At 44.4% G+C, this 17112-nt stretch overlaps 1 protein-coding gene across 2 annotated transcripts in view; it reads left to right on the top strand.

The window, feature by feature from the left end:
- Positions 1–17112, top strand: part of eml5 (echinoderm microtubule associated protein like 5) — a 36197-nt gene that overhangs the window by 8207 nt on the left and 10878 nt on the right. For both annotated transcript variants that reach the window (XM_022750064.1, XM_022750063.1), the window contains exons 3-22: positions 1017–1115; positions 1542–1610; positions 5314–5499; positions 6063–6198; positions 6858–7059; positions 7647–7784; positions 7916–8172; positions 8333–8545; positions 8631–8798; positions 10036–10142; positions 10245–10363; positions 10512–10698; positions 10841–10946; positions 11358–11451; positions 13625–13725; positions 13860–14053; positions 14455–14566; positions 14771–14898; positions 16456–16597; positions 16705–16857. In XM_022750064.1, coding sequence (XP_022605785.1) covers positions 1017–1115; positions 1542–1610; positions 5314–5499; positions 6063–6198; positions 6858–7059; positions 7647–7784; positions 7916–8172; positions 8333–8545; positions 8631–8798; positions 10036–10142; positions 10245–10363; positions 10512–10698; positions 10841–10946; positions 11358–11451; positions 13625–13725; positions 13860–14053; positions 14455–14566; positions 14771–14898; positions 16456–16597; positions 16705–16857 — 2911 coding nt within the window. The remainder of the gene's footprint in view (positions 1–1016; positions 1116–1541; positions 1611–5313; positions 5500–6062; positions 6199–6857; positions 7060–7646; positions 7785–7915; positions 8173–8332; positions 8546–8630; positions 8799–10035; positions 10143–10244; positions 10364–10511; positions 10699–10840; positions 10947–11357; positions 11452–13624; positions 13726–13859; positions 14054–14454; positions 14567–14770; positions 14899–16455; positions 16598–16704; positions 16858–17112) is intronic.

Raw genomic sequence — 17112 nt, 5'->3', positions numbered from 1 at the left:
CAAAGTTTTAACCTGAGGATGATGGGAAAATATGTTTTATAGGAATTTAATTTGACTGGATTATGTTTTCTATTAACGTAATGAGGACGTGTTGTTACTTTATGAATGTGGCTAAATGCAAATTTGTAATACTGACTACTCTGCTACTCTATAGTTGTTTTAGGCAACAAAGCACTTGGTTCATGTTAGGGAGCTCTGGGCTCTAGTGTGAAAGTTGTGCACTTTGTATGGCCCCTATCCACCCCAACCACCTCCTAGCAACTCTGCTGTGTAGTGCCTCAGTCACTAAAAGCCACAAAGTAATCAGGAAAACAGTTGTTATATATAACAGTAGTATATGAACTTCATTTCTAAGAGACAGTTTTGTTCATCCTGAGGGATGAATGTCTGCACAAAATTTCCCGGCGTGGTGGATCAGCTGACACGCTGACATCCCTAGAGCCACACCACAAGCAGCGTTTAAAAAAAATGACTTGAGTTTTCAAAATACAGATGCACTTTTCAACCCTGTGACCCATATAGTTTCACTGGATTTCATCACACAGGAGCTTTGTTTTTTTTTTGTTTTTTTACTTATTATTAAAACGCAGATTTCTCAAATCCGGTTAAAACTGGTGCCTCACCAGAGACTTCTATCCATAGCCAAACATTGATCCAGCAGTAGATCAAAGAGGACATCCTCTAACATGTAAAGCAAGCTGCGGAGTGGAGACGGGTTTCCATAAGAGCTGTTCTCTTCTTATCTGCTCCACTGCTGCTGCTGCTGCTGCTGCTGCCTACTCACTCAGTCAGCTATAGGAGGCTCCTCCAGCAAAAGCACTCAAATGTGCTCACTGGAAGTGCCAGGGGCCGGACAACTGTTCTGTTCTGCTCTGCAGCCGTTATTAGCCCTTTCATCGTGGCCTGCCATGCTACAGTGGAGGTAGCTAAGTTTGTTTTGCAGTGATTAGTGCAACAGAGCAGAGTCTGTTCAATCTGTGATGCAAGGCTTTTTTTTCTCTTTGCTCTCTTTGCAGTGTTTGGTGTCCGTGGGCTTGGACTCTAAAAACACAATCTGTGTGTGGGACTGGAGGAGAGGGAAGGTTCTGGCAGCCGCTCCCGGTCATACAGACAGAGTAAACACTTTCTTCCTCCCCTGTCTCCATCACAAGCTCTGTATCGACTGCCTCAATTAGCTATAAACGTAGGATGGACCGTCCGCCCAAAGGGGACATAAATAAGTTAGGCCTGATTGATTGTGAGCTTTTCAGAGCCCGTCTGAGAGGGAGCACAGCTAATGAAAAGGAATTTTAAAAAGATGAAATACAAGCAGCTGTTGCCCACACACATTATAACACAACTGGCCCAAACACACACACACGCACGCACGCACACACACACACACACACACACACACACACACACACAAACACACACACACACTTTTCTTTTTAATGACCTCCTTTTGCAACCAGTTTGATCATTACATATCTAGACTACACATGTGATGTCGTCGTGTTTGTGTAACAATAAGCCGATATCTGTCTGTTTTCTTCCCACAGATATTTGACATATCATGGGATTTGTACCAGCCGAGCAAGCTTGTAAGCTGTGGCGTCAAACATATCAAGGTACAGCCACTTCCTGGTCATTTCACAGCCTGTAGATTTCAGGTGGCTGAAGTTCTTGTGCCTCATTAGCATAAAATATCTGAAAACAGATTATCAGTTTTCAGAAAGTTTGAAGAATCTGTTGGCTCCATGACCCTTTCTTCTTTCCCTGCCTTCTCTGCTTTGTCACCATGACCATATCAAAGCCTTAAAATAGATGTATGCAAATTCACTTTATTCCACAGTCCATGCTTATTAGGCACTTAACATAAGTAGGAGAGGCAATGACTCACAGTCTCTTCTCTCAAATTTGGAGTAATCTGCACTGCAGAGAGGGAAAATGTTCTCTTTTTATGGGGGACCATGACTCTGCTGCTCAGTTCCCATTTCAGCTCTCCTCATTCAGCTTGGAAAACAGCCTCCGCTGTACAAACTGCAGCTGTGCTCGCTTCCCTTCACGGGCCTATCTCTATCACTGCTTTTTCACAGAAGAGTGGTGTTCATAAATCTTCAATGAGTTCATGCAGGGTGTGTTGACCAAGCCTTCCCTTGGGATATGTAGTAGTGTTCCTTGAGTGGCATGGCCATTAGGAAATAACAAGGAGTTCGGGAAGCTTATTTCCCAAATACTGGGAAAAGAATGAATCACGCTCAGATAGGAAACGTGCCCACTGGTCCTGCGAGGCTCAACATTGCGGCACGCTCAAATGGGTTTGATGCAGTCGGGAGGCTTAGCCTACTGTACGTATTCCCCAGTGGAGTAACATCTCACTGATGACTCCCTCCTCTCAATCCAGCTTGACCTGCCTCCTCTTGTAGTAATTCCCCCCTGAACTCTTCCCCCACCGCAGTGGCACAGATACCCCCTCTGGCCGCCGCACCCAACCCCCCAGTCCCTGCAGAATCCTCTTTCTCCTTCTCCTCCTCCTCCTCCTCCTCCTCCTCCTCCGCTCTTTCCCTCCCTTCTGGTTTTCTGATGCCAAGGCAATCCAGCAATTGTCCCACATAATTCCTCAGCCTTCACCCTGCAGACCATGTGACATCTGCTCCCCGGCCCTGTGCTCGCTCAGCGATTATAGCACTCAGAGCATCCAGGAGATTTAGCCCCAGTAATCCACTCACTAGCAGGCTGAGGAAAACACAGCCTCTATGATGAGGACTGGGGTCGCTGGCAACGTTTTACTCCTCACAGGCCGCCTCCAAGCTAATCATAAAGACATTTGTGTTTTGATTCATTTCAGACCACTTAGACCTTGGTGTGCCCTTCTTTAGCCCCCGCCCTCACACACACACACACACACACACACACACACACACATACATACAACTCACCTACCATACCAGTCATTCACCCGCTGTCTGACTGGTTGCTGATTAGAAGCTGTTTAAAGGACTGGTACCGCCTGGTTCTCAGCATTTGTGTCTTGTGAACCCTTAAAACAAAGTGGTATCTATTAGTTTCAGTCTTTATTTTTGAGGTCTGAATAGGAAAGATCATTCAGTAATTTACCAAAAAAAAAAAAAAAAGCCACCAATTTAAAAAATAAACATAATTTTATTTGGCAGTTTTTTTCAGATTCATATCCTGTTAATATTTGTCTTGTGACCCCTTGTGAGGGTCCCGAACCACAGGTTGTGAACCACATGCTCTAGCCCATTTACTATAAATCCTGTGTACTCAACTTCACAGTTAACCATTTTGCAGACCATGCTGGTGTGTTTCAAAGGTTTGAAGATTTTTTCTCTAGGGTTGTTATGGAGCTAACACCTGAAAACACACTAGCATGGTCCACTAAGGAAGCTATGAGTGCGAGTGTTCTGCCTCGTATGTTTTGTGTGTACTCGTGGATCTTGAGGCCACAAAGTGTCACCGAGGTGAGCTCGAGTTTGACACCATGTGGATGGGATGACCTCAGCTTTGAGGCCATGAGCTTCCAGCCATTTAGTGTTCCCTACAGCGAGCTGCTACAGAATTGACCTCAGTTAGCAAAGCATTTAAGGCTCTGACACCATTCAGGGTCATCGTAGTCTGACAGGAAGGATATTATGAGCGAGATAAAAGGGGCGAGGGGCGGTTCAGTGCAGTAGGTCACGAGTTACAACCTTTTCTGCTTCAATTACATTTAAACAGTTCTTCTTGGAGTGATGGTTAAGGTAACTGAGCTAATGACATACCACTAATCCTGGGTTAAGAGAAGCAGCTCCCACCATGCCAGGGGGGGGTTATGGGTAACGCGTAAGAAATTATATTTAGAGGAAGCCAAAATGTTTACCAGGTCTGGATTTCAACTCAAAGCAGTCTCATTTTCCAGCACATTTCCACCTTTCCACTGTGCCATGACTCTCCCTCTGTGCCTTTCTCCCCTGTGCCTGGCCTCATTATAAACCCTTCCAGCATCCCGTCTCCTCTCAGTAATTCAGCAGCGAAGGGATTAGCCTGCGCCCGCGTCTCACTGCCTTATCAGTTGCGGGCAGGGAGGGCTGTGCAGTCACGCCGCATCCATCCCTGCTGCCTCTGCAACAGGCTGGGCCACGAAACCTCCTCCCGCCCCTCTCCCTAACCAACCCGTGCACATACCCAGCACTTGACACACTTCAACCAGCACATACAGCACACCTTCCCAGATTACTCGCTCACCTATGATCTTCACAGCTTAACCTTCACCCTCGACCCCAGTCCACAAGGAAGCTCGGGGGCACCTGCTCAAATGCTCGCTCGAGAGATCATTCAGGAGCTCAGGATCAGGAAAGCCCTGTTCTGTTGAGGGTGCGTACAAGCCTCAGATGTTTGATGGCAGGGCTGTATCTGAGGCTGTGATATCTGAGGCTGTGATGTCTGTCTCTGATAATCGATCCCTCCCGCCAGCACACAGCAGCCCTATCAGTCAGGAGGATAGGTGTTAGTGAGGGTGTGACAGGCTGTCGCTGTCGAGGAGCTCATTTCTTCTGTCTGCCAGTGGTCTATCAAGCCTGTGCAGATCGGTTTTTCTGAGTTCACAAACAGCACACTACCGCCTACATTTTCAGCCTTTTTCAGCAGAATCAACACAGTTTAAGGAATCGCTTTTAATATATTTTTGCACTCAACTAAAGTCAGCTAATGTGGAGGTAAATCCTCCTTTAGGGAGAGAGCAGAAAAAAAAAAAGGGACCACCCTTCTGTCATTTTCCTGCTGCTTGCCAGTGATGAGCGTGTCTCAGTTTCACGTGCAACGGCCTCAGCAGTCGAGACGCCCTCCGTGAGCTTTTTTCCCTGTGATCTCATCTCCATGCAGACGGAGCCTCGTCTCTCTTTTCGCTCTCTCCTCCTCCGTTTGATGCGTTTGGCCCTCAGACGAGGCCGTGGCCGTGCATCCCAACGACCTTGTTCATAAATAATGAGCCTGCGTGTATGCATGCGTGTGTGTTTGTGTCTGTGCATGTTGATCAGGTGGTTACAGCACTGACCCCCCAGCAAGAGTTCCCGGTATCACATGCAGAGGAAGTGGGGTGGGGGAATTTGAATTTGACTTTGCTTTTTTCAAGGTCTCTCTCTCTCTCTCTCTCTCTCTGTGTGTGTGTGTGTGTGTGTGTGTGTGTGTGTTTAATGGACCATAAATGACTTGATGATTTTCAGCCTGTTGTATACAAATACTACATAATTGTCCATTTACTCTTTCAGGGCAGGATTACGCGGGGGATTATTAGCCACCATACTCTTTCACTCTTCCTGTTTGTATTTGCAGTTTTGGAGCTTATGTGGTAATGCTCTCACACCCAAACGTGGTGTTTTTGGCAAAACGGGGGATCTCCAAACCATCCTCTGCCTTGCATGCGCCAAGGATGAGGTCACGTATTCAGGTGCCTTGAATGGTGACATCTACGTGTGGAAAGGGATCAACCTGATGAGGACAGTGCAAGGAGCTCATGGGGTGAGTTTACAAAACCGGGGATGTGTTGTGCTTTGTGTCCTGGGCTTCTGCACCGTTTATAGGAGAGACACAGCAAAAGCGTCTAGTAAAACTTAACCAGGGTCGAAGCCATGCATGTTGGCTTCATTTGATTCTGCTCAGTAGAACAGGATCAGCCTTTTGCTCAACAGGATTAAATGATATCTATGGGATCAACAGCTGGGTGAGGGGATGGGCAGATGGGGGAGGGGATAATAACTACAGTACACGTTTATTCCTGCTTTTTGTACCACCAAATGCCTCAGTGGGGCTTCAACAAGGTGCCTCCCGGTGCATACAGCAAACGCTAAGACAAATGAGGCCATCGGTAAAGCTTTCCAATAGTAACAAAAAAATATGACACATCCCGTTACCTAGTTCTGCGTTATCTTGAGGCCACAGTAGCAGGTTTGTAATGGTGAAAGCCTTGTTAAACAAATGCCCGGCTGAGCAGCAGCGGCGCAGCGCGGTCTGTAGCTGGGGCTGGTTCTGTCGTTGCTCATTTATTGTGCAGATCCTCACTGACAGCCTGTCATTTCCTCCAGTCAGGGATTTTCAGCATGAATGCCTGCGAAGAGGGCTTCGCCACCGGGGGCCGAGACGGCTGCGTCCGGCTGTGGGATCTCAACTTCAAACCAATTACTGTCATTGATCTCAGGGAAACAGATCAAGGATATAAAGGTGATGTCAGATTGCCTCCCTTTTTTTTTTTTTTCTTGCCATTACTCTACGCACAGAAAGGTTGCAGGCAAAATTGTGGTCTCCTGAGGCACTTGGAAGAGTTAACACCCTGTTAGATGAAAAAGCCATTCTTTTTGCCATTTCTGTTCTCCTTACTAACATTTTCTTTCTTGTTCTCTATTTTCTCCATCTCCTTTATTTGTAATCTTGGACCTAACAGTAGCTAGAGGTGAAAATAGCAGAGGTGGGTAAAGTCATTGAGGGCGGAGTAAACAACCGTGTCAGTCTGTTCGTAACAGTCCCCACATTGTTCTGCTGTTCCTCTTGTTGTTAGTCAGTCCAAGCTCTGTTGCAGATGTCCTGTTCACATATGTAAGCAGCACATGCTTCCTCCATCTTATTCTTGCTGTATTACCCAGAGTCAGTTGCAGATCGGCTGTCATTGTATTTCCTGTTAAAATCTCCTAGGTAGCTTGCAGATGGTTATTACCAGCTCCTGTCGTTATTATCCCTGTCGTGTCTCTTATAATGACTGTACAAGCATTAGCAAAATGTCTGTCTGCTCATGTTTGCGTGTGTTTTTTGTTTGTTTGTTTGTTTGTTTGTTTGTTTTTTAAAAAAAAAGTTTTGCCTGATTTCTATGTGTGTGTTTTTGATAGGGCTGTCTGTGCGGAGCGTGTGCTGGCGGGGAGATCACATCCTGGTGGGCACGCAGGACAGCGAGATCTTCGAGGTGGTGGTCCACGACCGCAACAAGCCCTTCCTCATCATGCAGGGTCACTGCGAGGGCGAGCTGTGGGCGTTGGCCGTGCACCCCACCAAGCCTCTGGCCATGACAGGAAGTGACGACCGCTCAGTCAGGTGAAGCCTCAGTGTCAGCCTGAGAGTAGAGCTGACAGTGGGATACAGTTTTGGAGGAAAAGATTCTGTCACGTTACATTTATTTTGTTAAATTCCAGGCATTTGTACTCACTGAGTATCTGGGACAGTTATTGACATCTGTGTTTGGACAATTATCTTTGTTACTTGTAAAAAATAAATAAATAAAAAAAAAGATGTCGTGTACAGTAGGGCTGAACAGTTAATTGAAATATTATCAAAATCACAGCATGGCCAACTGCAATATCTAAATCGAAGGAGCTGCAATTTTTTGATAAAGGTAAAATGTGTCACAACATACCATTATAAATGAAGCGTTGCTACAGAGATGAGATTTTTTTATTGTTATGGTTTGGGTTTTTTTCTAAAATCAACAATAATAAAGCACTTCTGTCATTTTGCAGTCACAAAACAAATACACAACAGGACAGACACCACAAACATCGATGCCCATTTAATTTGTACTTGCAGACTTTTTCTCTTATTGCATCTCTGCCCTGGTTGTTTGAGCCTTTGTAATCTCATCACTGCTTCTCATCTTCATTTGTCCTACTCCTCTGTGTCTAAAGGATATGGAGCCTTATAGATCACGCACTGATAGCCCGCTGTAATATGGAGGAGCCTATCCGCTGTGCCGCTGTGAGCACCGATGGCATTCACCTGGCGTTGGGAATGAAGGATGGCTCGTTCACTGTTCTGAGAGTCAGGTGCGTCCACAACTCAAAGGGCAAATGGGAAAATTTTGATTCCCAGTCAACGCCCCATAAAATGAAAGGCTCTGTTGTATTGTGTTCATTTTAGCTCTTCATTCTAGCTACGTTTGTCTGCTTCCCTTCAGGGATATGACAGAGGTGGTCCACATCAAGGACAGGAAGGAGGCCATTCATGAGCTGAAGTATTCTCCTGACGGGGCCCATTTGGCCGTCGGCTCCAACGATAACTCAGTGGACATCTATGGTGTGGTGCAGAGGTACAAGAAAGTGGGCGAGTGCATCGGCTCCAACAGCTTCATTACACACATGGACTGGTCCACGGACAGCAAGTACCTGCAGACCAACAATGGCAGCGGCAGGAGGCTTTTCTATAGGATGCCAAGTAAGTACAAGTGTGTTGATTCCGCTGTGTTCCCAGATGAATTCGTTTTATCTTACAATTAATATTAAAGAAATATTAAGTCAGAAAGAGGAGTGTTTCTTGGATGTAATGTTGTTACGGAGCTGCATTTTGAGATAAAATATGTCTATCCTCTGTTGAGGTGGGAAGGAGGTGACCAACAGGGAAGAGCTGAAGCTGGTACAGTGGGCTTCATGGACGTGTGTGTTGGGCCCTGAGGTTAATGGAATATGGCCCAAGTACTCAGACATCAATGACATCAACTCGGTGGATGCCAACTTCAACAATCAAGTCTTAGTAACAGCTGACGACTATGGATTGGTCAAACTTTTACGGTATCCATGTGTAAAAAAAGGTAAAGAGGATCTCAGCATTTAATATTATACTTACTCATATATTATCATCTGCTGTGTCACTGACATGTTTCCTCTTGATTTTAGGTGCAAAATTTAAAAAGTATTTAGGTCATTCAGCCCACATAACCAACGCTAGATGGTCACATGACTACCAGTGGGTGATAACTATTGGTGGTGCTGATCACTCCGTGTTCCAGTGGAAGTTTGTCCCTGAAAGAAAGTCTAAAGAAGCTCTGCATATAGCGCCGCAAGGTGAGATGATACCACTATTTATATAATTATTTACTGTGATGTGGGGATTTTACCCTCTAATCAGTCCATTTAGGGATATTGCACTGATGCATTTTGATGTAGCTTTCTCTCTGAGGCCGATGACTTGCATCACTGATATTGCTTTACAAAAACTGTGGCTCTTGCCAGCAAGACATTATCAAATTAGGCTAAGTGGTGCACCTTAATGGAAATTTTGATGTCTACTCAATCTCCCACTCAAAGAACACAGAACAGAGTGTGCAGGAAAAATCCCTAAAAGAGTTAGCAGTTTTTTCTCCCTGAGAGTAAGATGATGATGATACCACTTTCCTGTGTGCGCGCTACATATGGAGCTGGAGCCAGGAGGTGATCAGCTTAGCTTAGCATAAACACCGGAAAAAGAAGGAAGCAGCCGGCCAGGCTCTTTCCAAAGTTAAATTATTATGCCTCCCAACGCTGCTAACACAAACAGACTAGTATCATTAGTATCTGTCTGTTACTTCAGCTGTAATTGTTGTAGAGTCACCGCAGTAAGAGAAATAATGTGTCACAGTACATTTCTTAGTGACCTATAACTGTAATTGTTGAATTGTTGAGCTGTATTGTTGAACTGTAACTGTAATTGTATGAATGTAGTTCACATAATGTGTGCGCCCGTACCGCTCCCACCAGCCTCATGACTCTAAACCACCAGAGAGAAATATACAAGATTGTTCCCTTCCCGTCACTTTTTTTTTTTTTTTTTTATGAACTATCATTTCTATAAAGCTCTACAAAGGAGTGGCCATCGCATTAATTAAGACAAATCCAATAAAAGTCAATGAAGCTTGGAAAGTATAATTGCATTGTCATTCCCAAGTCATATTTCTTCCAGTGGCAGAGCGCAGCTGTGCTTTCTGAAATTAAAGCACATCCTAACTGCCTTTCCTTTTAATTTTCCTAATGGGTCTTGTGAGTAGCCGCCCTTAGCTGCCAGTTCTGCTTATTGCCTTGTCTTGGCACAGCTGCACTGTGCTGCATCAGCATTTTTATACATTTGTCTTCAGCGATGTCACTGTGTAGCACGACCGCCTGATAAATAGGAGATGTCACAGTATTATTACATGATCGACCCTCACTTCTACTGAAACAGGATGTGGTGTATTTTTTAGTGTGAGCGTGGTGGGATATTTGTGTGATTTAGAGGCAGGGGAGGATTTTACGCTGAGCTGTGACGCAACCTTGTTTCCACTCGCAGAGACCTTGGCAGACTCTAACAGTGAAGAGTCAGACTCTGATCAGTCAGACGTACCTGAGATGGATTCAGAAATCGAGCAGGAGACGCAGCTCACATATCGACGACAGGTTTGTAACAAAATCAAACAGGCTCCCCTCTGTCAAACATGTCTCAGTTGAAAACTGTTTATTAAAAACAGTGAAAGCACACACTTTCCTACGTGCATCCAGGTGTATAAGGAAGATCTACCTCAGCTCAAAGAGCAGTGCAAAGAGAAGCATCGAGCGACGGCCATGAAGAAGAGAGAGCGAGCACCAGGGAGCGGGGTGAAGCTGCACTTCATCCATGGGTAGGCAGAGTCTTTAACATCACAAGGCCGATACTAAAAGATGAATTTGAATTAGCCAAGCGTTTCCAAAATGGAGACCTTCTTATTGTCTTCTTCCCCTTAATCATTCTACAATGTGTTTTTTTTTTTTTTTTTTTTTTGTTTTCAGCTACAGAGGCTACGATTGCAGGAGCAACCTGTTCTACACTCAGACCGGGGAGATAGTCTACCATGTAGCTGCCGTTGGGGTTGTGTACAACAGACAACAGAATACGCAGCGTTTCTACATGGGTCATGATGATGACATCCTCTCTCTGGCTATCCACCCCCTCAAAGACTTTGTAGCAACGGGCCAGGTAGCTGCCAGCACATCTAACTTACAATATTCAAGGTTTTTTTTGTTGTTGTTGTTGTGATTTATAGCTTATCGGTTAATGGTTTATCAACATCATAAATTCCAGTGTAAAGTAAAGACTTTAAATGTTTTTGTCTGTGCAGGTTGGCAGAGATTCCTCCATCCACATATGGGACACAGAAACGTTGAAACCCATGTCCGTGTTGAAGGGTTTCCACCAGCTCGGAGTGTGCGCTCTGGACTTTTCTGGTAACAGACTGCTTTTAGTTCGCCTATCAAGACAGATTGAATATAACATACGTTTTCTATTCACAAATGCCTCCAGACATCCTGCTTTCATAGGGGAACAAAAAACTTCTTTCACACATAAAAAGAAATGGGCAAATTCACAAGACACCCAATTTACAAGCAACACTGCTGTCTTTTTGTCGCGGCAGTCTGACAGCATCAAGGTAGAGCTGTTCATCTCGCTTCCCTTAATTGGCCCTAGACCAGACACAGCACGGTGATCTGTATGTCAGTGTCAGTGAATCACCTGCCGTAGATCAAACCCACCAGGGTGCTTTCATGTTGATAACAAGGGCCAAACTTCACTGAACCAAAGCAGGAGCTGGCTCCCTCTGTGCTGCACTGAATGGTTTTGGTTTTTTCCCTCCACAGCGGATGGCAAACGGCTGGCCTCCGTGGGCCTGGACGACAATCACACCATTGTGCTGTGGGACTGGAGGAAGGGGGAGAAGCTCTCTGCCATGCGGTTAGTACAGTCAGCAGTTAGCACAGTGTTTACATGGCTGCAGGTCGGCCTTTCAGCACGCAGCAGCTGCTGTCCCCACATCCGGAGAAGCTTTGACAAACCCCCTTGTTAATGCTAAAGATTGTTTGAACACTCTTAGTTTAAATATGGACATTTATAGATGAGGGTTAAATTGAAGCCACTTTGCGGTGCAGGGCCGACAGCATGACTGATGGAGGAGAGGGAAGAGGGGGAATTATCTTTTAGATTAGAAGGCTGCACCACTGCAGCACTTAACCCTGACGGAGCCTGAGCGGTTGCAGTGGGACTTTACCCCATGGCCTCAGCTGTAGATCCATGATTAAAGAGAATTACTTTAAATTTACATCTTCAATGGGAATATCCTGGTGAGTTTTAAATGTGTCAGATTTTATTTTCAGAGGGAAACATATTAAGACAAATGTGTTTTTAAGAGCTGTACAAACAATATATAAAAGCAAATGAGTTAAAAAAAAGAGTGGTTAGACGATGATAGGAAGTAACAGGAAGTAGCGAAAGCAATCGCACACAGTTTGTCGTGATGGCTGAAACAAATTGGACCATAAAGGCCGAGTATAAGTCTGAAGTCTTATCGCTTGCAGTTCATTAAAGATAAAGGAAGACAAACTCTAGTTGCATTTGTTCAGAGCCATCCTGAGCACAAGTGTAACAGACTGACTTCCTATACCGCCTAATGAGACAGTGATGCAACTGATGAAATGATTGCTGCTCCCTCAGGATGTATGGACACACGTGACCAGATATGGGGCGCACACACCAGGCATGTGCATCTGATGCAAGTGGATTACTCTAGCAGACCTGAATTATGAATTGCTGCAAAGCATGAGAGGTGTTAATTTGTTCAGAACATAATATAATGTTCAATTTGCATAATGAATTTCAATTTCATGGCAGATGAAGTTATATAACCTGGAATCCAGAAGGACCCAAAAGTATCTAACTGGAAAACATCTGCATCCCAAAATAGCTTTGCTTTTGCTTTGTTGCTTGATGTTCATATTCAGTATCTACTCCATTGAAACACCCTGTGGCTATCGTGGAGCAGTGCATTGCGGGTTGCTCTCCTGCGCGTTGTGTGCCAGGCTCTCACTGTAGCTCAGGGACAGAGTGGATCAGAGCTGCACTGATCCCCTTTGCGGACCCTGGTGGGCAGTGCAGTGAGGCGGGCAGAGGGAAATGGGGCCTGACAGAGCCTAGCTTGTACACTGCCACTGTCTCACTTCAGCTGGATGTGAGAGGGAGAGGCAGAAAGAAAGTGCAGGGTAGGAAAATGGAGAAGTGGGAGATTTTAATAAGGAAGGGCAAAACAAAGCAAACAGATAAACAAAGAGGGAGGAGAGGGGCGTAACGTTTCTCTAGCTTCACTGAGAGTGAGACTAATGCGGCAGCACAAAGGGCAACAATTAGAGAATTTTAAGTGTCAGGCACGGTCCATTGCATCAGACATGACCAGCCACTGGTCCTTAATGTTCATATTGTGTGAAACAGCAGAAACAAGGAGACAGTCACAGTATGCTGGATTCTTCTGGTTTGTTTGAAATAATAGGGAGCTAACAACAGAGGGTGGTCATTACTATCGTAGGTTCAGTTTCCTGCAAAGTATTTAGATGCAAGCTCACAGAACTGATCGTTTTGAATGAAAAATCAATAGGATTTAGTCCATCAGATTATTTAGCATCAGTACTACACTCCCTCGAGTGCCGCATTTAGTTCAAATTTTAATTCATTTCTCTTTGCTCTTGAACATTTTTTACAAAATCAACACCTGATTCCTTTGAGTTCAGTTGTGTCTTAAGGGTTTACAGATGAGTCAGATGGAGCTAGTTCATTGGGCTACCTATCAAAATAACACGCAGTGTCTATCTGCTGGATTTATTATGTAAACCATGCAACTCAATGGTTCTTATCACACTGAAACAGAACCAGAGCCGTATTTCTGCAGGTTTTTGCCATGATCAACAGTCCTCAGTGTAGCTTTGTGTACTTGGCCTTTGAATTGTTGCTTACTGCCACAATATGTTCATCCTCTCAGGCATGAGAATGGTTGAAACATAAAAACATCCTAGCATCAAAAAAATGGACAAATTGTTTTTCTATATATATTTTTTTTGTGATGTGCAACTTGTTTTTCCAGGGGAAGCAAGGACAAGATTTTCGTTGTCAAAATAAACCCGTACCTGCCGGATAAGCTCATCACAGCTGGTGTGAAACATATGAAGTTTTGGCATAAAGCTGGTAAGACCCCTGTTTTTTTTTTTTTGTTTTGTTTTCGTTTTTTTTTTTATTGGCGAGGAGTGACTCTAACAAGCAGAGCTCTGGCTTAGCTGTGACACGTCTTACTGTGAGCTGACTGTCTGTTTCTCTTTCAGGTGGTGGACTAATTGGGCGCAAGGGGAACATGGGGAAGACGGAGACTATGATGTGCGCCGTGTACGGCTGGTCGGAGGAGATGGTGTTTTCGGGCACATGCACCGGGGACATTTGCATCTGGAGGGACATGTTCCTGATGAAGACCGTCAAAGCTCACGACGGCCCTGTTTTCAGTATGCACGCTCTAGAAAAGGTATGTCACAAACCCGGAGGGGGAGTGGTCTTTCACTGACCGGTGAGAACTTTTGTAATATTTAAAAGAAAAGAAAAAATCTGAATCCATGTCTCAATCACTTTTTAGCTGTAAACATGTCATGACCATCTAGCCCTCTGTTTTAAGTTAACGGTTTAATTTAAACTTAAATGTAAAGGCCTAGTTTTTTGAGCAATTTTTTTATCAGTGGGATAGACATTTCTATTCTATCTATTCTCTCTATTCTACTATGATCCATTGTATCCACTGTATGTACCTTTTTGTGTAGTTTCTTCCTCTCATAGCTGATTATATGTAAAACAAGCTTTACTCTGTTAGTGACATGTTCAGTCTGCAGAGATCATTGCAGCTGTAAACGTGCCAATGTGATGTCCCCGTAGGGATTTGTGACTGGAGGAAAGGACGGTATAGTGGCTCTGTGGGATGACACTTTCGAGAGATGCCTCAAGACCTACGCCATCAAGAGAGCAGTCCTGGCCCCAGGCTCTAAAGGTAAAAAGGTCATCCTGTTGCCAGTGGCGCTCCTTAGTCCTTGAATCGTTCTTAAGCCTCCGTGGTTCCATAGACATAATACAACCGTCCGATGCAAATCCATTTAAAACGTTCAATGCTTTTAGCTGAAATGAAGATTGCTTCCTGTGTGCTGGTTCAAGTTGAGGTCTCTGACTTCATGCTATAAATTCATCGGCTCTGCAGGGTTGCTGTTGGAAGACAACCCCTCCATACGTGCCATATCTCTGGGCCACGGCCACATCCTGGTGGGGACCAAGAACGGTGAGATCTTGGAGGTTGACAAGAGTGGTCCCATCACTCTGCTGGTCCAGGTAAGATAAAGATAAAAAATAACCCCAGCTCCTGTCGCACATCTACTGTAATATTATACAGTACATCAGATTCGACTTGTGCTTAGACAGGGTATTCATGAGGAAGTTCGTTTTCTGCAGTATGAGTTGGGAGTCTGTAAGGTGACAGCCGTAGTTGGGGCAAACTTTTCTCAAGTTAGTAAAGGTTTGAAAGGCTGTAAATGCACTGAATGTTGTTGGACATCACAGCCAACAACTTCTTCTCTCTGTTTTTCTTCAAGTAAAACTATGTTATGAAAGTGTTATGAAACTTTTGCTTTGGCGGTGTGTTCAAGGGCACTTACACTTTAAATTTCTCTCGTCGTACAATCCTTTAATGCACCACCAACAGGGTGACAAAATGTGGAGGTGATGGATTACTAAAGCAGCTTCCAAGGCTGTGTTGATTGGAGTTGATTTTCAGTGTTGTGCTTGGAATGCAGTGGCTGTCTGGGAGGTAGAAAACGAAAAGGTGGGAAGTTAAATGTCAAAGATTTCTGAAGTGAAGATTGATGTCATGTTTCTCTCTGTGTATTTCAGAGATGTGCCTTAACGTTTGTGTGAAATTGCTATGTGCATCCTGAAAATCTTTATGGATATAGAGAAATAAGAAATAGAAGTTGTGCTCTGGAAAATGTCAGCAGTAAAACATGCATTTCTATACTGTAATTAATATGTTATAATATACAAACCTGCAGCACCAGCGTAGCCCTGCAGTGTGATTATGTCTATTTTGCACAGCTCCACAGAATCACCAAGGAGGTGGTTATAAACTGTGATGAATTACTGCTGCTGAATTAAGTAGAGTGGTCCCGCAGTGACTCCCAGCCTCCCCTGATTGTAGGCAGACAGATCAAATACTATTGATTGCCCTTTTCAAATGCCTTTAATGTACAAGCGCATTGTGATGGACGGGATCCATTGATGAGAGACGAGAACCAAAGGTCGTACAGGTAACAGGCTAACCATGTTTGTCATGCAAGAATACTGTTGCCTGTGAAGAAGAGACTGGAGAATTATGATATATATACACAGAATGGGGCACATTTCTTTAACCTGTTTGATCAGGCACAGCTGCTGCTGCTGCTGCTATCAGAAAGGAGGAAAATATAAAAAGATTATGCAGATGTTACTGCGAATCAACAAAGCAGTTAATAGGAAATTATATAGTTAATATATTGTTTTACACTTTAGATTTTTGTTTGTTGTTGTTGTTGTTTTTTAAATAAACAAACAAATATACAAATGAGCAAACCAGCACATTCTGCTGAATATTCAGTAATCTTAAAATCCGCCATCGTTACTTTAACAAACTCAGCAAGATTTCTTATAATATGATTTGTCTTAGTTCAGACTAATCCTACAGTATGGTTTAACTTATTAGTCACATAATTTTACCCACACCTAAATTTAGAGGAATTTTCCGAAATAAAATCCATGTTAAGTATACTCTGTTTTTTTCATTCTTTCTTCTGTTGTCACCTAAGAGTAAGTTGGCCAACTAAAGTTGAATCTTTATGCTGTTGTATGTGTCTTCAGGGCCACATGGAGGGTGAGGTGTGGGGCCTGGCCACTCATCCCCATCTCCCTCTCTGTGCCACTGTCAGCGATGACAAGACCCTGCGCATATGGGACCTCTCACCCAGTCACTGCATGCTGGCTGTACGCAAGCTCAGGAAAGGTGAGTCACTGCTTCAGCGCGAACATATGAGTATACTTTCTTTGGCTGTCAGCCTGACAAGAAGTGCACCGCTCCCAGGGCTTTAACAAACAACTTGTCCTCCACAGGCGGCCGCTGCTGCTGCTTCTCTCCTGATGGCAAAGCCTTGGCGGTGGGCCTGAACGACGGCAGCTTCCTTATTGTGAACGCAGACACCCTGGAGGACCTGGTGTCCTTCCACCACCGCAAGGACATCATATCTGATATCCGATTCTCTCCAGGTCTGAGCTTCACCTCTGCATTTCTTCACCAGTACAAATCTCCCTTTAAACCCTGTCTGGGAAGCAAATAGGCCTCTAAAATCTTTGTGCCCTTCAAAGCTTTATGTGGGATGCTGTGCAAAAGTTCTGCAGGTATACATGTTTCCCTCCTGCTGTAAGGTGGGGAGATATAGCTGCAGGCCTGACCCAAATTAATGGCTTTCTGTAATAAGGCCAGACAGAGAGACAGCAAGAGAGGAATGAGAAACAGTGGGG

This window comes from Seriola dumerili, unplaced genomic scaffold (genome assembly GCF_002260705.1).
Source record: "Seriola dumerili isolate Sdu_G_001 unplaced genomic scaffold, Sdu_1.0 BDQW01000149.1, whole genome shotgun sequence".
In the NCBI taxonomy this organism is placed as follows: domain Eukaryota; kingdom Metazoa; phylum Chordata; class Actinopteri; order Carangiformes; family Carangidae; genus Seriola; species Seriola dumerili.
This window is presented reverse-complemented; position numbering and strand designations above follow the sequence as displayed.